This window comes from Oncorhynchus nerka, linkage group LG2 (assembly GCF_034236695.1).
Source record: "Oncorhynchus nerka isolate Pitt River linkage group LG2, Oner_Uvic_2.0, whole genome shotgun sequence".
Lineage (NCBI taxonomy): Eukaryota > Metazoa > Chordata > Actinopteri > Salmoniformes > Salmonidae > Oncorhynchus > Oncorhynchus nerka.
In genome coordinates, this window is record NC_088397.1 from 21,684,595 (window position 1) to 21,706,942 (window position 22,348).

Here is a 22,348-nt window from a genome sequence, read left to right on the forward strand (position 1 = left end):
CACCTCTCTCTCTAGTCTAGTTTGTGTATTTACTGAACCCCCACCTCTCTCTCTAGTGTGTGTATTTACTGAACCCCCACCTCTCTCTCTAGTCTAGTGTGTGTATTTACTGAACCCCCACCTCTCTCTCTAGTCTAGTGTGTGTATTTACTGAACCCCCACCTCTCTCTCTAGTCTAGTGTGTGTATTTACTGACCCCCCCACCTCTCTCTAGTCTAGTGTGTGTATTTACTGAACCCCCACCTCTCTCTCTAGTCTAGTGTGTGTGTGTACTGACCCCCCCACCTCTCTCTCTAGTCTAGTGTGTGTATTTACTGAACCCCCACCTCTCTCTCTAGTCTAGTGTGTGTGTGTACTGACCCCCCACCTCTCTCTCTAGTCGTGGTCTGATGGAGGATGACGCAGAGCCAATCTTTGAGGACGTCATGATGTCATCACGAGGTCAACTGGAGGACATGAACGAGGAGTTCGAAGACACCATGGTCATCGACCTGGTTAGTGACGTCACTTCCTGTTGCTGTGACATCACTTCCTGTCTGTCGTGCTTGATTGTCTTTTCGGTCGTCGATTCTGTTGTTTAATTCGTCCAGTGTGTATCGCTTCATTCGTTGATTCTCATGTTCTGTCGTTCCAGCCTCCCTCCAGGAACAGGCGTGAGAGGGCGGAACTCAGACCAGACTTCTTCGACTCAGCAGCCATGATCGAGGACGAGTCGGTAAGCAGAACACACACACAGCCTTGCAGTGGTAAACCAGTGTGACCCTAAGACATCTAAAACATGATCCATGATGATCCATGTCATTTAACGACGTCTCTTTTGTTCGTTATCCCAGGGTTTCACCATGCCCATGTTCTGATCCAGTGTTCCCGGTCCTTCCTGAAAGGGGGAGGAGCCTTTGACATGATGAGCTGTCAATCAAACATCAGACTGTCTGTCAGAACTTTTATCACACACACTCGAACTCTGATCAGCCAGTTGACAGCTTTGTGTGTGTGTGGAGTGGATCCCTTCCAGATAACCACTCACTGGCCGGCCGAAGGATCCCGCTCAACCCTGACAATTTCGGACAAAGTATCTATCGTACATAGAGAAGATCTTTTATCGTTCAGTGGACGTGTGGGTGTGTTGGCTACAAACCGGACAGAATATCGTACAAAACATTGTTCAACATTTCTTAAAAAATATTGTAAACTTTGGCCCTTCTTGTTTGTTCCCACTGACTTGTTTTAACTTCCTGTTATTGTTAGCGTTTTGGCTAATCTCTCCACTAGCTCTGTGGTTTTCGTGGCCCTGTGCGCCCGGCTATACAGTCCCCCATGCCACACAGTTGTATGGTTGTTTCGTTCCACTTCCGACGTCATGTATAGTCCTCCCACCCCCCCGATGGAACTTGATATTAAATGTGATAATTCTTTACTCTTTCATTTCTTTACTCTCTCACTCATGTCTCGTCCCTCTTTACTATCTCTTCCCCTTTGATGGTGTTGAGAATATCCTTTATTTAGTTTTATTGGCAAATGCACCAAACAGCAACCAATGGGACAGAACTAGAAGAGTTCTCATTGGCCATACAAGAGGCTGTGACATCATAGCCAAATCCCAAGCCCCTCCCCCTCAGCTCCAGACAGACACACCCACGGTTGAATCGCAGCTTTTTAAAAATAAATATATTTTGAATTTCAGTAGCTTTAGTACAAAGTTTTAAAACAAGTGAGTTAAGTTTTTTGTTCTGATATTTGTACAGTTATCTTTCTGAAAAAGTATCTTGTTTGTTGCCAAACGGTTGCCTAAATGCTTATATCTGATTAGTCCCTACTGCTCAGGCTGTTGCCATGGATACCCAGCCTGTTAAGCGCCATATAAGGGTGTGTCCAGTGCGACCGTAGATGTCGTGCAGACTCAGTCTAAAGTAACTTCCTCTCCATCTGCACTGATGAGGAAGAACTGGACAGGTAACCGCTAATATCCAGTAGCCTTCTAACATATTCATTTCACCTGTCCTCTTTTCAGATCAGTGCATATGAAGGTGGAGACCAGCAGAGAATACCCATAACAGTTGATTGGTTGTCTTATCACTTGTCCCATCCCTATTGTTCTTCTGCTGGCTGGTTAAGCTGCCCTTCTGTAAATATCAGAAATGATTGGTTCTTTCTGTAGCGATGGCATCACCTGCCCTTTAACCTTCTAAAATACTTTTTTTCTTCCTGTGAACTTGTTGAACTTATCTTTTTTAAATAAATAAAATCTGTAATCTAATTTTGGATTGTGTGTGTTTTGGTTCTAAGAATAGACTCCATACAGTGCCTTTGGAAAGTATTCAGACCCCTTGACTTTTTCCACATTTTGTTACTTTACAGCCTTATTCTAAACTTCATTAAATGTTTCTCTCAATACCCCATAATGACAAAGTGAAAACAGGTTGACATTTTTGCACATTTACCAAAGTATTCAGACCCTTTGCTATGAGACTCAAATTGAGCTCAGGTGCATCCTGTTTCCATAACTTGATTGGACAGGCACACACAGTATGTCGAAGGACTTACCGGTAGAGCTCCAAGACAGTAACTTAACAATGTGGAGAAAGTCTGAACACTTTCCAAATTATATAAAAAGACAACTATGGAGACTGAGCAACAACAGTGTCTGTACTGTACATTTTCGATGCTTAGCAAGACAGGAAAATTGTCAAGACAACATCCCTGGTCATCCTTACTGCCTCTGATCTGGAAGACTCACTAAACACATTCTTAGTTTGTAAACATCAGAGTTGGTGTGCCCCTGGATATGAAAAAACAATGGTGCCATCTAGTTTGCAAGTTATGCTTAAGTATATTTTAGCAATTACATTTAAAAAACAAAAAGACATTTACTGGGTGAATTTCACTTGAGTCATTTTCTATTAGGGCATCTTTACTTTTAGTCAATTATGACAAAGTGGGTCCTTCCTCCAGCATTGGTGACTAGGATGAGTGAGGGTGCTTGGCTGACTATCACTGAGATATAACATTCTGGGTGCTTGGCTGACTATCACTGAGATATAACATTCTGGGTGCTTGGCTGACTATCACTGAGATATAACATTCTGGGTGCTTGGCTGACTATCACTGAGATATAACATTCTGGGTGCTTGGCTGACTATCACTGAGATATAACATTCTGGGTGCTTGGCTGACTATCACTGAGATATAACATTCTGGGTGCTTGGCTGACTATCACTGAGATATAACATTCTGGGTGCTTGGCTGACTATCACTGAGATATAACATTCTGGGTGCTTGGCTGACTATCACTGAGATATAACATTCTGGGTGCTTGGCTGACTATCACTGAGATATAACATTCTGGGTGCTTGGCTGACTATCACACACATGTTCAAACTGCCATTGAGATATAACATTCTGTCTCACACGCGGACAAAGACATTTTTATTTAACAAACTAGTCTATGGACTCACGGCAGGTGTGTTAATTTAACCAGATCGAAAACAGCTGATTCTTCCAAACAAGTCCCACAGGGTTAGAGACATAAATTGATCTAAGCCAGGTCTCTCCAACCCTGTTCCTGGAGAGCTACCCTCCTGGAGGTTTCTGATCCAACCCCAGTTGTAACTAACCTGATTGTTTATCAACCAGCTAATTACTAGAATCAGGTGGCTAGATTGGGGTTTGAGCGAAAACCTACAGGACAGTCTCTCTCCAGGAACAGGATTGGAGTTAACCAACAGGATGGTCTCTCTCCAGGAACAGGATTGGAGTTAACCAACAGGATGGTCTCTCTCCAGGAACAGGATTGGAGTTAACCAACAGGATGGTCTCTCTCCAGGAACAGGATTGGAGTTAACCAACAGGATGGTCTCTCTCCAGGAACAGGGCTGAAGAGCCCTGGTCTAAGCTATAGGTGAAGTGAGAGACAGGTCGGGTGGTTGAAGGTGTCTGTTAGAGTGGGATGTTGGCGTGTTTCTTCCAGGGGTTGGTCTGTTTCTTGGAGGCCAGAACCTCCAGATCCCTACAGATCCTCTTCCGGGTGGTCGACGGCACGATGATGTCATCCACGAACCCTAAAACACACACGGTTACGACGGGGGAGTGGGTGTAAAGTTTGTTGGAACGGATGGAGTGTGTGTGTGTAGTACCTCTGACAGCGGCAGGGAAAGGGTTGGCGAACTTCTCTACGTATTCAGCCTCCTGCTCTGCCTGGTTGGATTTCCCTCTGAAGATGATCTGTACAGCTCCCTGGGAACATGTTACAGAAAGACATGTTGGGGATGTTTTCAAGTGAGCACTGACCTTTTCCCATTTTGACATTGTGAATGTTGCCATGGCTAGAAGTATGCGTGCGTTACCTTGGTCTTGTGTTACCTTGGTCTTGTGTGTCTTGTGTTACCTTGGTCCTGTGTGTCTTGTGTTACCTTGGTCTTGTTACCTTGGTCTTGTTACCTTGGTCTTGTGTTACCTTGGTCTTGTGTGTCTTGTGTTACCTTGGTCTTGTGTTACCTTGGTCTTGTGTGTCTTATGTTACCTTGGTCTTGTGTGTCTTGTGTTACCTTGGTCTTGTGTGTCTTATGTTACCTTGGTCTTGTGTGTCTTGTGTTACCTTGGTCTTGTGTTACCTTGGTCTTGTGTGTCTTGTGTTACCTTGGTCTTGTGTTACCTTGGTCTTGTGTGTCTTATGTTACCTTGGTCTTGTGTGTCTTGTGTTACCTTGGTCTTGTGTGTCTTATGTTACCTTGGTCTTGTGTGTCTTGTGTTACCTTGGTCTTGTGTTACCTTGGTCTTGTGTGTCTTGTGTTACCTTGGTCTTGTGTGTCTTGTGTTACCTTGGTCTTGTTTGTCTTGTGTTACCTTGGTCTTGTGTTACCTTGGTCTTGTGTTACCTTGGTCTTGTGTTACCTTGGTCTTGTGTTACCTTGGTCTTGTGTAGAAGGTGTGTTGTGTTACCTTGGTCTTGTGTAGAAGGTGTGTTGTGTTACCTTGGTCTTGTGTGTCTTGTGTTACCTTGGTCTTGTGTTACCTTGGTCTTGTGTAGAAGGTGTGTTGTGTTACCTTGGCTCCCATCACGGCCACCTCTGCAGACGGCCAGGCGTAGTTCACATCTCCTCTCAGGTGCTTGGAACTCATGACGTCATACGCTCCTCCGTAGGCCTTCCTAGTGATGATGGTGATCTTGGGGACGGTGGCCTCAGCAAAGGCAAACAGTAGCTTGGCCCCGTGTCGGATGATACCGCCATACTCCTGAGACGTACCTGAGGGAAACGGCGAGGAAGGTGGAATCCTCTGGTTTGAAAAAAATCTTAAACTTGTTTTGAATCAAAACATGACAGTTGATCGCAGTACCACGGTTTCACAATTTATGCGAAAGCTGTCAAGTGAGACATTTACTTGTTCACGTGCCAATTATTCATGAGGAAAGTCAGACTTGCGCACTACCTGGCAGGAAGCCGGGCACATCCACGAAGGTGAGGATGGGGATGTTGAAAGCGTCGCAGAAACGAACGAAGCGAGCTCCCTTCACTGATGAGTTAATGTCCAAGCAACCTGCACACACACACAGGAGAAGCATCATCACCACCGTCATCACAACCATCATCATCATCACTAATCCATCTGACTCTTCTACTCACCAGACGCTACTTTAGGTTGATTCCCTACAATTCCAACAGTTCGTCCGTTCATGCGAGCGAATCCCACTACGATGTTTTTAGCGTAGTTAGGCATGATCTCAAAGAACTCCCTCTCGTCCGCAATCTGAAGTTAAAACCACAGATCAATAGACAACAGGCTGTGTGTGTGTGTGTGTGTGTGTGTGTGTGTGCGTCCTACCCCCTGGATGATGTCCAGCATGTCGTAGGCTTTAGTGGTCTCAAATGGAACAATGGTGTCCAGACCAGGAACCAGTCTATCACTGGAGAGGAGAGGGATGAGATCAAACATCCTCCAAAGGCCCTTCCCATGGATTACATGTTCAGTTCTGTGATTGGCTAGTCTGTCAGACGAGTTCTGTGATTGGGTACCTGGGGTCGTGGCACTCGGTAACAGGGGCGGGGTCCTGGTTGCTAAGAGGAAGGAAGTTGAAGAAGTTTCGGAGGTTGAGCAGAGCATCGATGTCGTTCTCAAACGCACGGTGAGCGACGCCTGACACGGCGGTGTGTGTTTTAGCTCCTCCCAGTTCCTCCTGAGTGACGTCTTCATTGGTGACAGACTTCACTACGTCAGGACCTGTGATGAACAGGTATGAGGTGTCCTACACACACACACACACAATCAAAGATCTGGATATAACCCATGTTAGTTGTATTAATTGTACAGTGCATCTATGCAGGAAGGGTCCTGTGGTTCTCCTATACCGTGTGTGTCTTACCTTGACCATGAAGGTGAAGTCGGTCAGGGCAGGAGAGTAGACAGCTCCTCCAGCACAGGGACCCATGATCAGAGAGATCTGAGGAACCACACCTGAAGCCATCACATTCCTCTACAAAGACAAAGAGACCGGGAGAGTACATTTTAGAAGCGATGTCATTTCTTTGCTGTCATCCTCATCCCAGTAACCAGTCAAATCAAGCCCCGCCCCCTTACCAGGAAGATGTCGGCGTATCCAGCCAGTGACTCCACCCCCTCCTGGATCCTGGCTCCGCCAGAGTCGTTTAGACCAATGACTGGAGCACCCACCATCATGGCCTGGTCCATGATCTACAGACAAAAAGGGATGTGACTAGAAGTAATGAATGAGAAGCAGGAGTGGTGTGAACCACCAGGCCCTGGAGAGTGAGCCCGTCCTCCTACCTTACAGATCTTCTGTGCGTGAGCCCCAGACAGACTGCCTCCAAATACTGTGAAGTCCTAAGACAGAGCAAGAGACATTTATTGTGAAAATAAATGGTAACTACGTTGATGTGTGTGTGTGTGTGTGTGTGTGTGTGTGTGTACCTGACTGAAGACGTACACCAGCCGTCCATTGATCCTCCCCTGTCCAGTCACCACACTGTCCCCTGCGAACTAGAGGGAGAGGGAAGCTGAAACCATGTTGATGACCGAATCATTTTTTAAAACATGAATCTGTTTATTCCATTGTGTCCATAGGCTGGATAATATGTAGGAACCTCTATGGTGAAGTGTTACCTTGTTGTGGTCCTCTTCCATGCCGAAGTCAGAGCAGCGATGTTCCACAAACATGTCACACTCTACAAACGAGTCTTTATCCAACAGCAACTCAACTCTCTCTCTGGCTGTCAGGTTCCCCTGTGGAGAAGATCATTACACAGACAAAACGTTAAACGGACCGACAGACAGGCAAACAGATAAATACACCATCAAACTGACAGACACCTGCGCATGCTCAGATTATTTACCCTTTTGTGTTGCGCGTCAATTCTCTTCTGACCTCCTCCGATCAGCGCAGCATTCCTCTTTCTGTCTATCCTCTCCTGGACGGAGAGATGACTAACGGAATACCACCGCCGCGACTGTTGCTGCGTGTGGGACTGTGCAACCGCTGCCGAAGCCACGCCATGTTTTACCTGTCCGAATGTTTTAAAATAAGCTTTTAGTCCGGAAAGCAGACCACAGCTACTCCGTGCTACAGCGAAGGCCGCCATTGCTGTCTGACGTACCAGGGTGGGTGGGCACTGTAGGAAAGTGACGCGCGATTGAGCCAATCACCAGACGTTCTTTTTTTTAATGGCCAGTCAAAAACGAGGTAGATCTGGAGGGGGGTTGACTTGACTTGTCAACATATTTAGAACCGTATATGATAGGTCAACCTTGAGGGGTTGTAGATTGATGTTTGTTCTGAATGTCATGGAAATACAAACTACACTCCCCAGAAAGTTGGTTTGGCATCTCCTCTGTGATTGATCGGTCTGACCGACGCCCTTCCCTCCTAGCCACAACTCCTTTCCTAAGCACTGTTGTAGAGCTAACATCATTGGATTGGTAGAATAAGCAACATGCTAAATGTATTATGCATTATACATGTGTCACTCATCTATATGTTGAAATCGTTTTCGAAACTCAAGTGTGTATATTGTACTGGCTGTGTGGTATGTATGTATGTATGTATGTATGTATGTATGTATGTGTAACACTGTAAGCCTACAGTATAAAAACAAGAGAAACACTCAAACTGATTCATATTTATTGGAGGGTTAAACATCTAGCAACCATTACAATCATAATTGTACATAAAGTACTGACACCCAGCAGCAGTTACTGGGGACAACTGAGATCCTTCTGTTCAGTGGAAAACAATCAAGCTCTCACCGCATTGTCAGATGAAGTGTGTAAATACAGTCTGGTTGTCAGATGAAGTGTGTAAATACAGTCTGGTTGTCAGATGAAGTGTGTAAATACAGTCTGGTTGTCAGATGAAGTGTGTAAATACAGTCTGGTTGTCAGATGAAGTGTGTAAATACAGTCTGGTTGTCAGATGAAGTGTGTAAATACAGTCTGGTTGTCAGATGAAGTGTGTAAATACAGTCTGGTTGTAGATGAAGTGTGTAAATACAGTCTGGTTGTCAGATGAAGTGTGTAAATACAGTCTGGTTGTCAGATGAAGTGTGTAAATACAGTCTGGTTGTCAGATGAAGTGTGTAAATACAGTCTGGTTGTAGATGAAGTGTTTAAATACAGTCTGGTTGTAGATGAAGTGTTTAAATACAGTCTGGTTGTCAGATGAAGTGTGTAAATACAGTCTGGTTGTCAGATGAAGTGTGTAAATACAGTCTGGTTGTCAGATGAAGTGTGTAAATACAGTCTGGTTGTAGATGAAGTGTTTAAATACAGTCTGGTTGTAGATGAAGTGTGTAAATACAGTCTGGTTGTAGATGAAGTGTGTAAATACAGTCTGGTTGTAGATGAAGTGTGTAAATACAGTCTGGTTGTAGATGAAGTGTGTAAATACAGTCTGGTTGTCAGATGAAGTGTGTAAATACAGTCTGGTTGTAGATGAAGTGTTTAAATACAGTCTGGTTGTAGATGAAGTGTTTAAATACAGTCTGGTTGTAGATGAAGTGTTTAAATACAGTCTGGTTGTAGATGAAGTGTGTAAATACAGTCTGGTTGTAGATGAAGTGTGTAAATACAGTCTGGTTGTAGATGAAGTGTTTAAATACAGTCTGGTTGTAGATGAAGTGTGTAAATACAGTCTGGTTGTAGATGAAGTGTGTAAATACAGTCTGGTTGTAGATGAAGTGTGTAAATACAGTCTGGTTGTAGATGAAGTGTGTAAATACAGTCTGGTTGTAGATGAAGTGTGTAAATACAGTCTGGTTGTAGATGAAGTGTTTAAATACAGTCTGGTTGTAGATGAAGTGTGTAAATACAGTCTGGTTGTAGATGAAGTGTGTAAATACAGTCTGGTTGTAGATGAAGTGTTTAAATACAGTCTGGTTGTAGATGAAGTGTTTAAATACAGTCTGGTTGTAGATGAAGTGTTTAAATACAGTCTGGTTGTCAGATGAAGTGTTTAAATACAGTCTGGTTGTAGATGAAGTGTTTAAATACAGTCTGGTTGTCAGATGAAGTGTTTAAATACAGTCTGGTTGTAGATGAAGTGTGTAAATACAGTCTGGTTGTAGATGAAGTGTGTAAATACAGTCTGGTTGTAGATGAAGTGTGTAAATACAGTCTGGTTGTAGATGAAGTGTGTAAATACAGTCTGGTTGTAGATGAAGTGTGTAAATACAGTCTGGTTGTAGATGAAGTCCGTAAATACAGTCTGGTTGTAGATGAAGTGTGTAAATACAGTCTGGTTGTAGATGAAGTGTGTAAATACAGTCTGGTTGTAGATGAAGTCCGTAAATACAGTCTGGTTGTAGATGAAGTGTGTAAATACAGTCTGGTTGTAGATGAAGTCCGTAAATACAGTCTGGTTGTAGATGAAGTGTGTAAATACAGTCTGGTTGTAGATGAAGTGTGTAAATACAGTCTGGTTGTAGATGAAGTCCGTAAATACAGTCTGGTTGTAGATGAAGTCCGTAAATACAGTCTGGTTGTAGATGAAGTCCGTAAATACAGTCTGGTTGTAGATGAAGTGTGTAAATACAGTCTGGTTGTAGATGAAGTGTGTAAATACAGTCTGGTTGTAGATGAAGTCCTCGCTCAATAACTTGTCTAAAGAACATACTTATTTTTCAAGTTGTGTTATTGCTTTTTTCAGCACCAGGGGATCGTGTTGTATGACCCTACCTTTTGAGTCTTCATGGTTTTTCCATAGAGGCACAATTCTTTATAGATTGCATTGATGTATAAGCCAGTTGTGTCACATAACATAATTTAACCCAATCTAGTCTAGAACTAGGACTGTTATCAGATTACCCAGATTACTACATTCTAACACTGCGCATTGATTGGCTTAGATGGACGTTTATTTTAGTGTATTAGTTTGACAGACAGATACCAGACTGCATGTTTAAAACACATCATATGTATTGTTCAGGTCAGGTGAGCAGAGCTGGGATAGGATGACGTGTGTGTGTGTGTTTAACGGAACCAAACATATTGTGACACACACACACACACCCCAGAGTGCAAACAGCTACAAATCAGGGAACGGTGTCTCTGTTATATTCTTACATTCTAACACAGTTTAAAACACCCGTCCAACCCAGTTTGATCCAGTTTAACCCAGTAAGAGAGACATTCTAACCCAGGTCAACAATCAGGTTGAACCCAGTTTAAAAGCCTTAAAACATCTGCTTGTTTAACCTGAACATTGGTCTGAAATTCTGACTGCAAGATGGCTTTGGGTTTGCAGTTGCCCACACGCACGCACACACACACACACACACACACACACTAGAGGTTTTCCTGCAGCCAGTCCATGTATCCTCTGATCATTCTTTTCCCCACATCAAAGAAAAATGGCCAGTGTGCAAAACTCAAGGCGCCGTGGAAACCATCGTCATAGTGATGGCTGGAAACCGTGACGCCCGCGTCCTGTAGCCTCCTGGTGTACATCAACCCATCATCTCTGAGCACATCGTACTCACACGTTAGAATGTAAGCTCGCGGCGTTCTACCCAGAACCCCCTGTTCCGCCAGCAGCGGCGCCGCTCGGACATCCAACAACACCGGGAGAAGATTGCCCTCCTGCCCCATGACCTCCTGTGACCCCATCTCCATGCCAACAGGCTTGTAATGCTTAATGTGTTTGGCTGGCAGAAGGGTGGTCCAGTTGAGATGGGAGCGGAGGGAGGGAGGGATAGAGGGATGATGGAGGAAGGAGGGGGACAAGAGGAGGGGATAGAGAGAGGTATCAACCCCCAGGTAGAGCAGCCAGAACCTACGGACAAAGAGAGAGAAGAGTTACTAACACAGGTGTGTGTGTGTGACTGCGTGACTGTGTGTGTGCAGATGTGCACCAGTGTGTGTGAACATGTACGTGTGTGTACCTGGCCATTATAAAGCGGTGTAGGATGGGTATGTTGTGGTTCTGTTGGTGGGATGGAGTGTTGAGGTCTAGACCCTGGAGGACTGGGTAGATTAACGCCTGAACACTGAACTTCACACTCACACTGTCATCTACCGAGATCTGTGAAGACAGGGAGAGTGTGTTAGTGTGTCTGTGTAGACACGTGTGTGTGTGTGTGTGTATTTGTGTGTACCTGCTGTGCGACAGCCGCAGCGAGGTTTCCTCCAGCGCTGTCGCCTGACACGGCCACACGCTGTGGATCCACAGACAACTTTCCCAGAATGCCCGGCTCAAGGAAGTGCTTGGCCGCAGCCAGACAGTCCTCATACTGCACAGGGAAATGCACTTCTGGAGCCAGACGATACCTACACACACACACACACACACACACACACACACACACACACAAAAGTTACAAAACACTTCTTTATCCTTATAACAATTTTGTCCAAACCTTAACTTGTTACTATGGCATTATAAGAACCCAAGACATTCATATTGAGTGTGTGTGTAACTGAAGCTAATACAGTGTGAAAAGAGATGACACACTTACTCTACAGACACAACCACTGCATTCAGCTCATCAGACATCTGCCTACACAAGACATCATAGCTCCCCATCTCTGAGAGGAAGACAGGGAGGGGGAAGAGAGAGGTGGGGTGAGTAGAGAAGGAGAGAAGGAGAGAGGTGGGGGAGTAGAGAAGGAGAGAGGTGGGGGAGTAGAGGAGGAGAGGGTGGGGGAGTAGAGGGAGGAGAGAGGTGGGGGGGAGTAGAGAAGGAGAGAGTGGGGGGGAGTAGAGGGAGGAGAGAGAGGTGGGGGGAGTAGAGGAGGAGAGAGAGGGGGGGGTAGAGGAGGAGAGAGATGGGGGAGTAGAGGAGGAGAGAGAGATGGGGGAGTAGAGGAGAGAAAGAGAGAGATGGGGGAGTAGAGGAGAGAAAGAGAGAGAGATGGGGGAGTAGAGGAGAGAAAGAGAGAGATGGGGGAGTAGAGGAGAGAAAGAGAGAGAGATGGGGGGAGTAGAGGAGAGAAAAGAGAGAGATGGGGGAGTAGAGGAGAGAAAGGGAGAGAGATGGGGGAGTAGAGGAGAGAAGAGAGAGATGGGGGAGTAGAGGAGAGAAAGGGAGAGAGATGGGGGAGTAGAGGAGAGAAAGAGAGAGATGGGGGAGTAGAGGAGAGAAAGAGAGAGAGATGGGGGAGTAGAGGAGAAAGAGAGAGAGATGGGGGAGTAGAGGAGAGAGAGAGATGGGGGAGTAGAGGAGAGAAAGAGAGAGATGGGGGAGTAGAGGAGAGAAAGAGGAAAACAGTGAGAAGTCAAAGGTTACATCATGAACTAGATGCGTTTATGCTGGTAAACACACACACTTACTGGTGGCCCCCAGGGCCCATCCTCCTCCATGGTAGAACATCACAGCCCTCCTCAGACCCCCCTCTCCTCCCCCCGCGGCCGGGGGCTCGTACACACGCACCGGGACTCTGTCAAAGTCCACGTCACTCACCCTCACCCCGCCTCTCTGCCCTCCCGCCATCTCCCCCAGGGTCTCCAGCCCCGATATGGTCCCCCGAATCCATGGGATGTGGTGACTGAGACCCAGACACTGGCACAGGTCACCCTGGGAGAGAAGGACAGAGAGATAGGGGGGAGATGGAGAGGGCGAGAGAGAGAGGCATTTGAATGAGGTCAGAGAGCTGGAGTATCCCTGGTAGTTGGGTATGCTAACCCTGTTCTATGGGCTAGGAGTTTGACTTGAGAGTGAGTGTTTGTTCTGTCCTACTAACTCCTATGGTCAATGTCACACCCTTGGCAATGACCACCATAGGAGTTGGCAAGACAGCACAGATCCTTGGCCAGGATAGGGCTCCCAGAGGACACTTTTAGCAATCTACTTACCCCATGACTGTGTGAAATCTAGGTGAAGGGCCACACACACACACACAAGGACTGTAAAAGAGCTTGTGCTGTATTTAGCTAATTCAAATCAATTAGCCACATATGATTTCACACAAGGGCGGGAGAAAGCACAGTAAAGCATTGTTTTACTTAGATCACCAAATCAGTTCACATGTTCTACTTGTTCAGACTAACTAGCTAGCTTGACAACGCGTCACATGTTAAACTGCATTATAAAAACGATTTAGCTAGTATAGCCTCCAACTCAGTGTCTAAAACCAATAGGCCTAAACCTGCTGCACCTGAATGCGATACATTAGTCGAGTGATAGAGAAAGCATTGCCTACTACTCGTTAATTTAAAGAACTGTCAAGCTAATGCAATGTAAAGTATGATTTCGCTTATAGCCATTCTTCTTGTTTCTTACCACTTGCAGCATAGCACGGAATAAGGCGTCCAGCAGCATCAGTTTCAAAGGCTCCTCGATGGCAGCAGGTAACGGTGTATAGATGTAATAAGAAACACCCACCGTTAATATCAATGTTACTACAATAGAAGACAACTTCATCTTTAAAACACCAGTATTACTAACGTTAGCTATCTCCCTAACATGAGACTGAGTTAGCTTTATATTAAAGATTCCGACTTCTCTCGTTTAATACCGCTTAATACCGCTGATAAGAATGATATGAATTACATTTTCTGAACCAGTTATCGATATCGAAAAAGTTACACCCCTTGATTTTGCATATTCGGTGTCGTATTTTCTTAGCTAAAACGTTACTCCCCTCCGCTCAGACGTAACGTCTTAAAACTGCAACGCCTACTTTTGGATGATAATGAAACGTGGCAATAGTTTCTAAATCACATGACATCGCTCTCAATTCCACGGCAATTTTCTGAGCTTTTTTTTGACTTCATCAATTCATTTTCATTCACTTTACAGATAAATACTTCCAAAACACGTAAATACTTCCACCCCATATATAAAAACAACTGGTTCAGAGACCTGGCCAGTCCAATCTATGGCTAAACTTCAGTAGCCTCCACCCCAAATCACTTGCATGAATTCAACCAACTTTGATTGGTTCAGGGACCTCAACAATAAAATGTAAGGCAATTCCTTTTCTATTTTTGAACTTGGGCTATTTTCTATGATTTCATATTATTATAAGTGGAAAAAAAGACTTGATTAAAAGGTAAATAGCTTCCACCCCTAAGGACTTTAATAAATAAAACCAACTGTTATTAGTTCAGGGAAATCTCGCTATACCGCCGACAAACCATCAAACAGGCAAAGCGTTGAATCGTACTACACTCCTCCCCCAGACGCTCGTCAGATGTGACAGGGCTTGCAAACTATTACAGAATACAAAGGGAAGCATGGAGGAGACCTGCCCAGTGACACAAGCCTACCAGACAAGCTAAATAAGTTCTATGCTCACTTCGAGGCAAGTAACACGGAAACATGCATGAGAGCATCAGCTGTTCTGGACGACTGTGTGATCATGCTCTCTGCAGCAGCCTATGTGAGTAAGACCTTTAAACAGGTCAACATTTTGCAAATTCCACCAACAGATCCACAGATGATGCAATCTCTATTGCACTCCACACTGCCCTTTCACACCTGGACAAAAGGAACACCTATGTGAAAATGCTATTCACTGACTACAGCTCAGTGTTCAACACCATAGTGCCCTCAAAGCTCATCACTAAGCTGAGGACCCTGGGACTAAACACCTCCCTCTGCAACTGGATCCTGGACTTCCTGACGGGCCGCTCCCAGGTAGTAAGGATAGGTAACAACACATCCGCCATGCTGATCCTCATCACAGGGGCCCCTCAGTGGTGCGTGCTCAGTTACCTCCTGTACACCTTGTTCACTCATGACTGCACGGCCAGGCACGACTCCAACACCATTATTAAGTTTGCCAATGACACAACAGTGGTCCAAGCACACCAAGACAGTCGTGAACAGAGACGGAAAAGATTTGGCATGGGTCCTCAGATCCTCAAAAGGTTTTACAGCTGCACCATCGAGAGCATCGTGACAGGTTGCATCACTGCCTGATCTTGCAACTGCTCGGTCTCCAACCACAAGGCACTACAGAAGGTAGTGCGTACAGCCCAGTACATCACTGGGGCCAAGCTATCTGCCATCTAGGACCTCTATACCAGGCGGTGTCAGAAGAAGGCCCTAAAAATGGTCAAAGACTCCAGCCACCCTAGTCATAGACTGTTCTCTACACTACTGCAAGGCAGGTGGTACCAGAGGGCCAAGTCTATGTACAAGAGGCTTCTAAACAGCTTCTACCCCCAAGCCACAAGACTCCTGAGCATCTAATCAATTGGCTACCCAGATTATTTGCATTACCCCCCTTTTACGCTGCTGCTACTCTCTGTTTATTGTCTATACATAGAAATTTTATAACTCTACCTACATGTACATACTACCTCATTTACCTTGACTAACCGGTGCCCCCACACATTGACTCTGAACCGGTACCCCTTGTATATAGTCTCGCTATTGTTATTTTACTGCTGCGCTTGAATTATTTGTTACTTTTATTTTTATTTATTTTTTATAAACTATGAAAAAAGACATATGGAATCATGTATTAACCCAAAAAGTGATGAACAAATCAAAATATATTTTAGATTTGAGATTCTTCAAAGTAGCCACCCTTTGCCTTGATGACAGCTTTGCACACTCTTGGCATTCTCCTAACCAGCTTCACCTGGAATGCTTTTCCAACAGTCTTGAAGGAGTTCCCACATATACTGAGCACTTGTTGGCTGCTTTTCCTTCACTCTGCGGTACAACTCATCCCAAACCATCTCAATTAGGTTAAGGTCGGGTGATTGTGGAGGCCAGGTCATCTGATGCAGCACCATCTCTGTCCTTGGTCAAATTGCCCTTATACAGCCCGGAGGTGTGTTCTGGGTCATTGTACTGAAAAACAAATGCTTGTCCCACTAAGGGCAAACCAGATGGGATGGCGTGTCGCTGCAGAATTCTGTGGTAGCCATTCTGGTTAAGTGTACCTTGAATTCTAAGTAAATCACAGACAGTGTCAACAGCAAAGCACCATCACACCTCCTCTATGCTTCACTTTGGGAACCACACATGCAGAGATCATCTGTTCACCTACTCTGCGTCTCACAAAGACAAGGTGGTTAGAACCAAAATCTAAAATATGGACTCATCAGACCTAAGCACAGATTTCCACTGGTCTAATGTCCATTGCTCATGTTTCATGGCCCAAGCAAGTGTCTTCTTCTTATTGGTGTCTTTTAGTGGTGGTTTCTTTGCAGCAATTTGACCATGAAGACCTGATTCACCCAGTCTCTTCTGAACAGTTGAGTTGGAGATGTGTCTGTTACTTTAACTCTGTGAAGCATTTATTTGGGCTGCAGTCTGAGGTGCAGTTAACTCTAATGAACTTGTCCTCTGCAGCAGAGGTAAATCTGGGTCTTCCTTTCCTGTGGCGGTCCTCTTTGCTTATTTGAGCTGTTCTTACCATAATATGGACTTGGTCTTTTACCAAATAGGGCTATGTACTGTATACCAACCCTACCTTGTCACTACACAACTGATTGGCTCAAACGCATTAAGAAGGAAAGAAATTCCACAAATGAACTTTTAACAAGGCACACCTGTTAACTGAAATGCATTCCAGGTGACCACTTCATGAAACTGGTTGAGAGAATTTAAAGAGTGTGCAACGCTGTCATCAAGGCAAAGGGTGGCTACTTTGAAGAATCTCAAATATAAAATAAATTTAGATTTGTTTCACACTTTTTTGGTTACTACATGATTTCACGTGTGTTATTACATTGTTTTGATGTCTTCACTATTATTCTACAATGTAGAAAATAGTAAAAATAAAGAAAACCCCTGGAATGAGTAGGTGTGTCCAAATTTTTGACTGGTACTGTAATGGTGGAAAAGTCTGAATCATAAAGCTAACAACACCTCACTCCCAAATCCATTAACTACCCCAGTGTGTGAGCCTACAGCGAATGGTAGGATGGGAAACTTACGTTTTTCGGTCGTGACTGCAGTTGACTAGTATGACCAGTAGGTGACGCTATTGATCTCAGAATTGAAACATGGTGTGGTCTGTACGGGCACAGTTAGATTTCATATTAGGACAGCAAGGGTCGTCAGTGGCCAGAAGATTGTTCAGCCACTGAACCACAAGACAGCTACAGCTTGGGGTTTTCCTAACCATGAGTCCTGAGTCCTGACCAAATGAAAAAAAGCTTCTATCTCCAGGTCATCAGACTGCTGAACAGCCATCACTAACAGGTACCCTGGCCTGCACCTTAGACACTGTCACTAGCCGGCTACCTGCCTGGTGCTCTGCCCTGCACCTTGAGACTAATGCCTCATGTATATAGATAGTCATTGAACGCTGGCCCCTCTTATTCTGTTTATATACTGTTGTTTACTCACCGTGTATGTATCTATTGTAATATACCTAGCCTAATATACCTCCTACTGTACATACCATTGTCTTTCTAAATGATATACTGTCTATACACACACCACATATTTATATTCTGGATTCTCACACATGCTCACTGTAATATATCTACTCTGGGTTGCTGATTGGACCCATTCTGTCATTTCTCGATTTCTTCTTTCAATGTATGTATTATTTGTGTATTTCTATTGTGTTTGTGAGACATTCTACTGGCCTGTTGGAGATAGAAACATACGCATTTCACTGCACCTGCTATAACACCTGCAAATCTCTGTATGCAACCAATAAACTTTGATTTCATTCGACCAGAACTATAATAGTATAGTATTTAATAGTATTTGAATGGTCTCTGTCCCTCAATTCTATCCCTCCCTCCATCTCTCTCTATCTCTCTTCCCACGCTGTATCTCGTCCCCTGGAGACCCTCCTGGAAACGTAAACAAATAGCAGAATAGAATTTTAGATCAGAACTCTCCCCCTCATTTTCCAATACACGTCCGTCCGTCCGTCTGTGTGTGCGTGCATGCGGACCAGCAGCACTAGACCGTGTCAGATTATGGAAGATGGGTGTGCTTACTTTCTCTCCCAGAAGTGTGAACTTGCTCTCTCCCCCTCGTGTGTATTTATGTATGTGTCTCTTGCTCAACCACTTGAAACTAGCTACTCAGTATTCTATGTGTGAGTGTGTGCGTGTGTGTGTGTGTCTTGTTCCCAACCCGGAGGCTAGCTTCTCTGTCTTCTGTGTGTGTGTGTGTCTTGTTCCCAACCCGGAGGCTAGCTTCTCTGTCTTCTGTGTGTGTGTGTGTCTTGTTCCCAACCCGGAGGCTAGCTTCTCTGTCTTCTGTGTGTGTGTGTGTCTTGTTCCCAACCCGGAGGCTAGCTTCTCTGTCTTCTGTGTGTGTGTATGTGTGTCTTGTTCCCAACCCGGAGGCTAGCTTCTCTGTCTTCTGTGTGTGTGTGTGTGTGTGTGTGTGTGTGTGTGTGTGTGTGTGTGTGTGTGTGTGTGTGTGTGTGTGTGTGTGTGTGTGTGTGTGTGTGTGTGTGTGTGTGTGTGTGTCTTGTTCCCAACCCGGAGGCTAGCTTCTGTGTGTGTGTGTGTCTTGTTCCCAACCCGGAGGCTGTCTTCTGTGGCGGACCAAAGGGTTGAGTTGTGAGCCAGAGGCTGACTGGAATGGAAACGCATTTCTGTCTCATGCATTTATTCCTGCTAGATTACTGTAACCAGCACCTCAGTGTGTGTGACAGAGAGAAATGCTAAAATGGAAAAACGTGTAATTTACTCATGTTAACTTATTTACTGTAATTCCAGTCAGCCAGAGGCAGTCAGTCTGCCCCCAATGCCTCACACCCACCCAATACCAAGAGACGACAAAACAAGAGAGGGAAGAGGGAATGAAAGAAGGGGAGGAAGGGAAAATGGAGAGAGGGAATTGAGTGGATTTGCTAAATTTCTCCAGGGGAGAAAATGTATGTCTCGACAGCCATCTGGAAGACATGGGTGACATCACTGACTACGCACACACACACACACACAGACTGATTACTACAGTATAACTCTGTAATGATCTTGTAATAATGTGCTTGGGGCAGAAAGAGAAAGCCACGTTCATCCACACACCTGTTAGCAAATCTGAGTCAACATTCAAACATTGAAAATAAATCTACTCAAACTCCCAAACAGTGTAGTGATAATGTAAGGCTTCTATTATATTTCTTCCACATTTACAGACTTTCAAACATAAAAGGGTTAGGGCCAGAGGGAAGGGGTAGGGAGGGAATAGGGCAGGCCACTAGGATAGAAATCAGGCTGAAAGAGAGAGGTTTGGGTTAGGCGTCAAGGGTCAGAGGTCAGAGAGCTGCTTTCTATGAGTCAGAATCTTAGCCTTGAACTTTGGAACACAAATAGGGCTGTCTTCTACTGTTCTACTGGTGGTCACACAAACACACACACACACGCACTCACACATCTTCTTTTGTCTGTCTTGACTTCAAACTTCTTCTCACCATAGCCGACGCCCCATTTTTCTCCCATGAGCCTCTCTGCTCATTGATGTGATCCGTATGTTCTGTTCCCTCGTTCTCCCCATAGCTGTGGGAAGTCGTTTGGGGGAGGGGGTGCTGCGATTAGATTTTTTGCCCGTTCTGAATTGGTCTACTAATACAGGACTAGTAAAGGCCCAGTGCACTACTTTTGTGTAATAACAAATAATGTATTTGAGTGTTTACCAGCATTTCAAACTTGAGTCTGATAATTATCTGTACAAAACAGTTAATCTGATAACGCTTGATATACAGTACCAGTCAAAAGTTTGGACACCTACTCATTCATGGGTTTTTCTTTCTTTATACTTTTTTTTAATACACATGGAGTCATGTAGTAATCAATAAAGTGTTAAACAAATCAAAATATATTTTATATTTGAGATTCTTCAAAGTAGCCACCCTTTGCCTTGATGACAGATTTGCACACTCTTGGCATTCTCCTAACCAGCTTCACCTGGAATGCTTTTCCAACAGTCTTGAAGGAGTTCCCACATATGCTGAGCACTTGTTGGCTGCTTTTCCTTCACTCTGATATCCAACTCATCCCAAACCATCTCAATTGGGTTGAGGTTGGGTGATTGTGGAGGCCAGGTCATCTGATGCAGCACTCCATCTCTCTCCTTCTTGGTCAAATATCCCTTACACAGCCTGGAGGTGTGTTGGGTCATTGTCCTGTTGAAAAACAAATGATTGTCCCACTATGCGCAAACCAGATGGGATGGTGTATCGCTGCAGAATGCTGTGGTAGCCATGCTGGTTAAGTGTGCCTTGAATTCTAAATAAATCACTGACAGTATCACCAGCAAAGCAGCATCAGACCACCTCCTCCATGCTTCACAGTGAGAACCACACATACAGAGCTCATCTGTTCACCTACTCTGCGTCTCACAAAGACACGGTGGTTGGAACCCAAAATCTCAAATATGGACTCATCAGACCAAAGAACAGATTTCCACCGGTCTAATGTCCATTGCTCGTGTTTCTTGGCCCAAGCAAGTCTCTTCTTATTATTGGTGTATTTTAGTTGTGGTTTCTTTACAGCAGTTCGACTATGCAGGCCTGATTCACACAACATCAACTGTCCCAGAGGAGACTGAGTTGTGTCTGTTATTTTGAACTCTGTGAAGCATTTATTTGGGCGGCAATTTCTGAGGCTGGCAACTCTAATGAACTTATCCTCTGCAGCAGAGGTAACTCTGGGTCGTCCTTTCCTGTGGCGGTCCTCATGAGAGCCATTTTCATCATAGCGCTTGATGGTTTTTGCGACTGCAAAGTTCTTGACATTTTCAGTTTTGACTGACCTTCATGTCTTAAAGTAATGGACTGTCATTTCTCTTTGCTTATTTGAGATGTTCTTGCCATAAGGACTTGGTCTTTTACCAAATAGGGCTATCTTCTGTTTACCAAACGCATTGAGGAAAGAAATTCCACAAAATAACTTTTAACAAGGCACATCTGTTAATATAAATGCATTCCGGGTGACTATCTCATGAAGCTGGTTGAGAGAATGCCAAGAGCATGCAAAGCTGTCAAGGCAAAGGGTGGCTACTTTGAAGAATCTCAAATATAAAATACATTTTGATTTGTTTAACACTTTTCTGGTTACTAGATGATTCCATATGTGTTATTTCATGGTTTTGATGTCTTCACTATTATTCTACAATGTAGAAAATAGTATAAAGAAAAACCCTTGAATTAGTATTTATTTTTATTTAACTAGGCAAGTCAGTTAAGAACAAATTCTTATTTACAATGACAGCCTAACAAAAGGCAAAAGACCTCCTGCGGGGACGGGGGCTGAGATTAAAAAATAAAAATAAAATAACATAAATATAGGACAAAACACACATCACGACAAGAGAGACAACACTACATGAAGAGAGACCTTAGACAACAACATAGCAAGGCAGCAACACATGGCAACACAACATGACAACAACATGGTAGCAGCACAAAACATTGTACAAACATTATTGGGCACAGACAACAGCAAAAAGGGCAACTGTAACGGTTGTCGTTAGTGGAAGAAGGAGAGGACCAAGGTGGTACGTGTTCATGATCTTTTAATTACACTGAACACTAGAACAAAAAGAACAGCACAAACCAAACAGACCTGTCTGATACAGAGACAGAAAACAACTACCCACAACTCAAGGGTGAAACCAGGCTGCCTAAGTATGGTTCTCAATCAGAGACAACGATTGACAGCTGCCTCTGATTGGGAACCATATCAGGCCAAACACATAGAAATACAAACGTAGAATGCCCACCCCAACTCACGCCCTGACCAACCTAAAATAGAGACATAAAAAAGGAACTAAGGTCAGGACGTGACAGCAACAAGGTAGAGACAACAATACATCACGCAAAGCAGCCACAGTAGGTGTGTCCAAACATTTGACTGGTACTGTAGGTTTCTTGAAATATACAGAAAATATATATATAAACCCAACATGCAACAATTTCAACGATTTTACGGAGTTACAGTTCATATAAAGAAATCAGTCAATTGAAATAA

The 22,348-nt window shown here is 44.3% G+C and overlaps 3 protein-coding genes across 3 annotated transcripts in view; 1 reads left to right on the forward strand and 2 right to left on the reverse strand.

Annotated features, from left to right (window-relative positions):
- LOC115124544 (cohesin subunit SA-1) overlaps positions 1-2,257 on the forward strand; it is a 46,178-nt gene extending 43,921 nt beyond the window's left edge. Inside the window, exons 23-25 of the mRNA XM_065024525.1 lie at positions 380-494; positions 635-715; positions 834-2,257. Of these exons, the coding sequence (XP_064880597.1) occupies positions 380-494; positions 635-715; positions 834-857 (220 nt within the window). The 3' untranslated portion in view covers positions 858-2,257. The remainder of the gene's footprint in view (positions 1-379; positions 495-634; positions 716-833) is intronic.
- Positions 2,258-2,807: 550 nt separating this feature from the next.
- On the reverse strand, positions 2,808-7,616 carry LOC115125505 (propionyl-CoA carboxylase beta chain, mitochondrial-like). The gene is made up of 13 exons (XM_029655018.2): positions 7,347-7,616; positions 7,117-7,236; positions 6,925-6,993; positions 6,781-6,837; positions 6,574-6,687; positions 6,359-6,469; positions 6,012-6,241; positions 5,821-5,902; positions 5,622-5,745; positions 5,428-5,535; positions 5,044-5,243; positions 4,134-4,233; positions 2,808-4,058 (listed from the first exon to the last, which is right to left on the reverse strand). Exons 1-13 carry the CDS (start codon positions 7,590-7,592, stop codon positions 3,937-3,939), a joined length of 1,683 nt encoding a protein of 560 aa, XP_029510878.2. The 5' UTR covers positions 7,593-7,616; the 3' UTR covers positions 2,808-3,936.
- Positions 7,617-10,343: 2,727 nt separating this feature from the next.
- Positions 10,344-14,088, reverse strand: LOC115125504 (neutral cholesterol ester hydrolase 1-like). The gene is made up of 6 exons (XM_029655017.2): positions 13,725-14,088; positions 12,776-13,019; positions 11,961-12,030; positions 11,601-11,772; positions 11,388-11,527; positions 10,344-11,278 (listed from the first exon to the last, which is right to left on the reverse strand). Exons 1-6 carry the CDS (start codon positions 13,863-13,865, stop codon positions 10,792-10,794), a joined length of 1,254 nt encoding a protein of 417 aa, XP_029510877.2. The 5' UTR covers positions 13,866-14,088; the 3' UTR covers positions 10,344-10,791.
- Between the last annotated feature and the right edge of the window lie 8,260 nt (positions 14,089-22,348).

What these genes read in the sequence shown, in the direction of transcription:
- LOC115125505 (XM_029655018.2), bottom strand. Translation starts at nt 7,592, where the DNA reads ATGGCGGCCTTCGCTGTAGCACGGAGTAGCTGTGGTCTGCTTTCCGGA. An exon ending in TGGTGTACGTCTTCAGTCAG is followed by an intron (nt 6,838 to 6,924) that starts GTACACACACAC and finishes GCTCTGTCTTAG; the next exon opens with GACTTCACAGTATTTGGAGG. An exon ending in TGCTGGACATCATCCAGGGG is followed by an intron (nt 5,746 to 5,820) that starts GTAGGACGCACA and finishes TTTTAACTTCAG; the next exon opens with ATTGCGGACGAGAGGGAGTT.
- LOC115125504 (XM_029655017.2), bottom strand. Translation starts at nt 13,865, where the DNA reads ATGAAGTTGTCTTCTATTGTAGTAACATTGATATTAACGGTGGGTGTT. An exon ending in CTGCGGCTGTCGCACAGCAG is followed by an intron (nt 11,528 to 11,600) that starts GTACACACAAAT and finishes CTGTCTTCACAG; the next exon opens with ATCTCGGTAGATGACAGTGT. An exon ending in CACCGCTTTATAATGGCCAG is followed by an intron (nt 11,279 to 11,387) that starts GTACACACACGT and finishes CTTTGTCCGTAG; the next exon opens with GTTCTGGCTGCTCTACCTGG.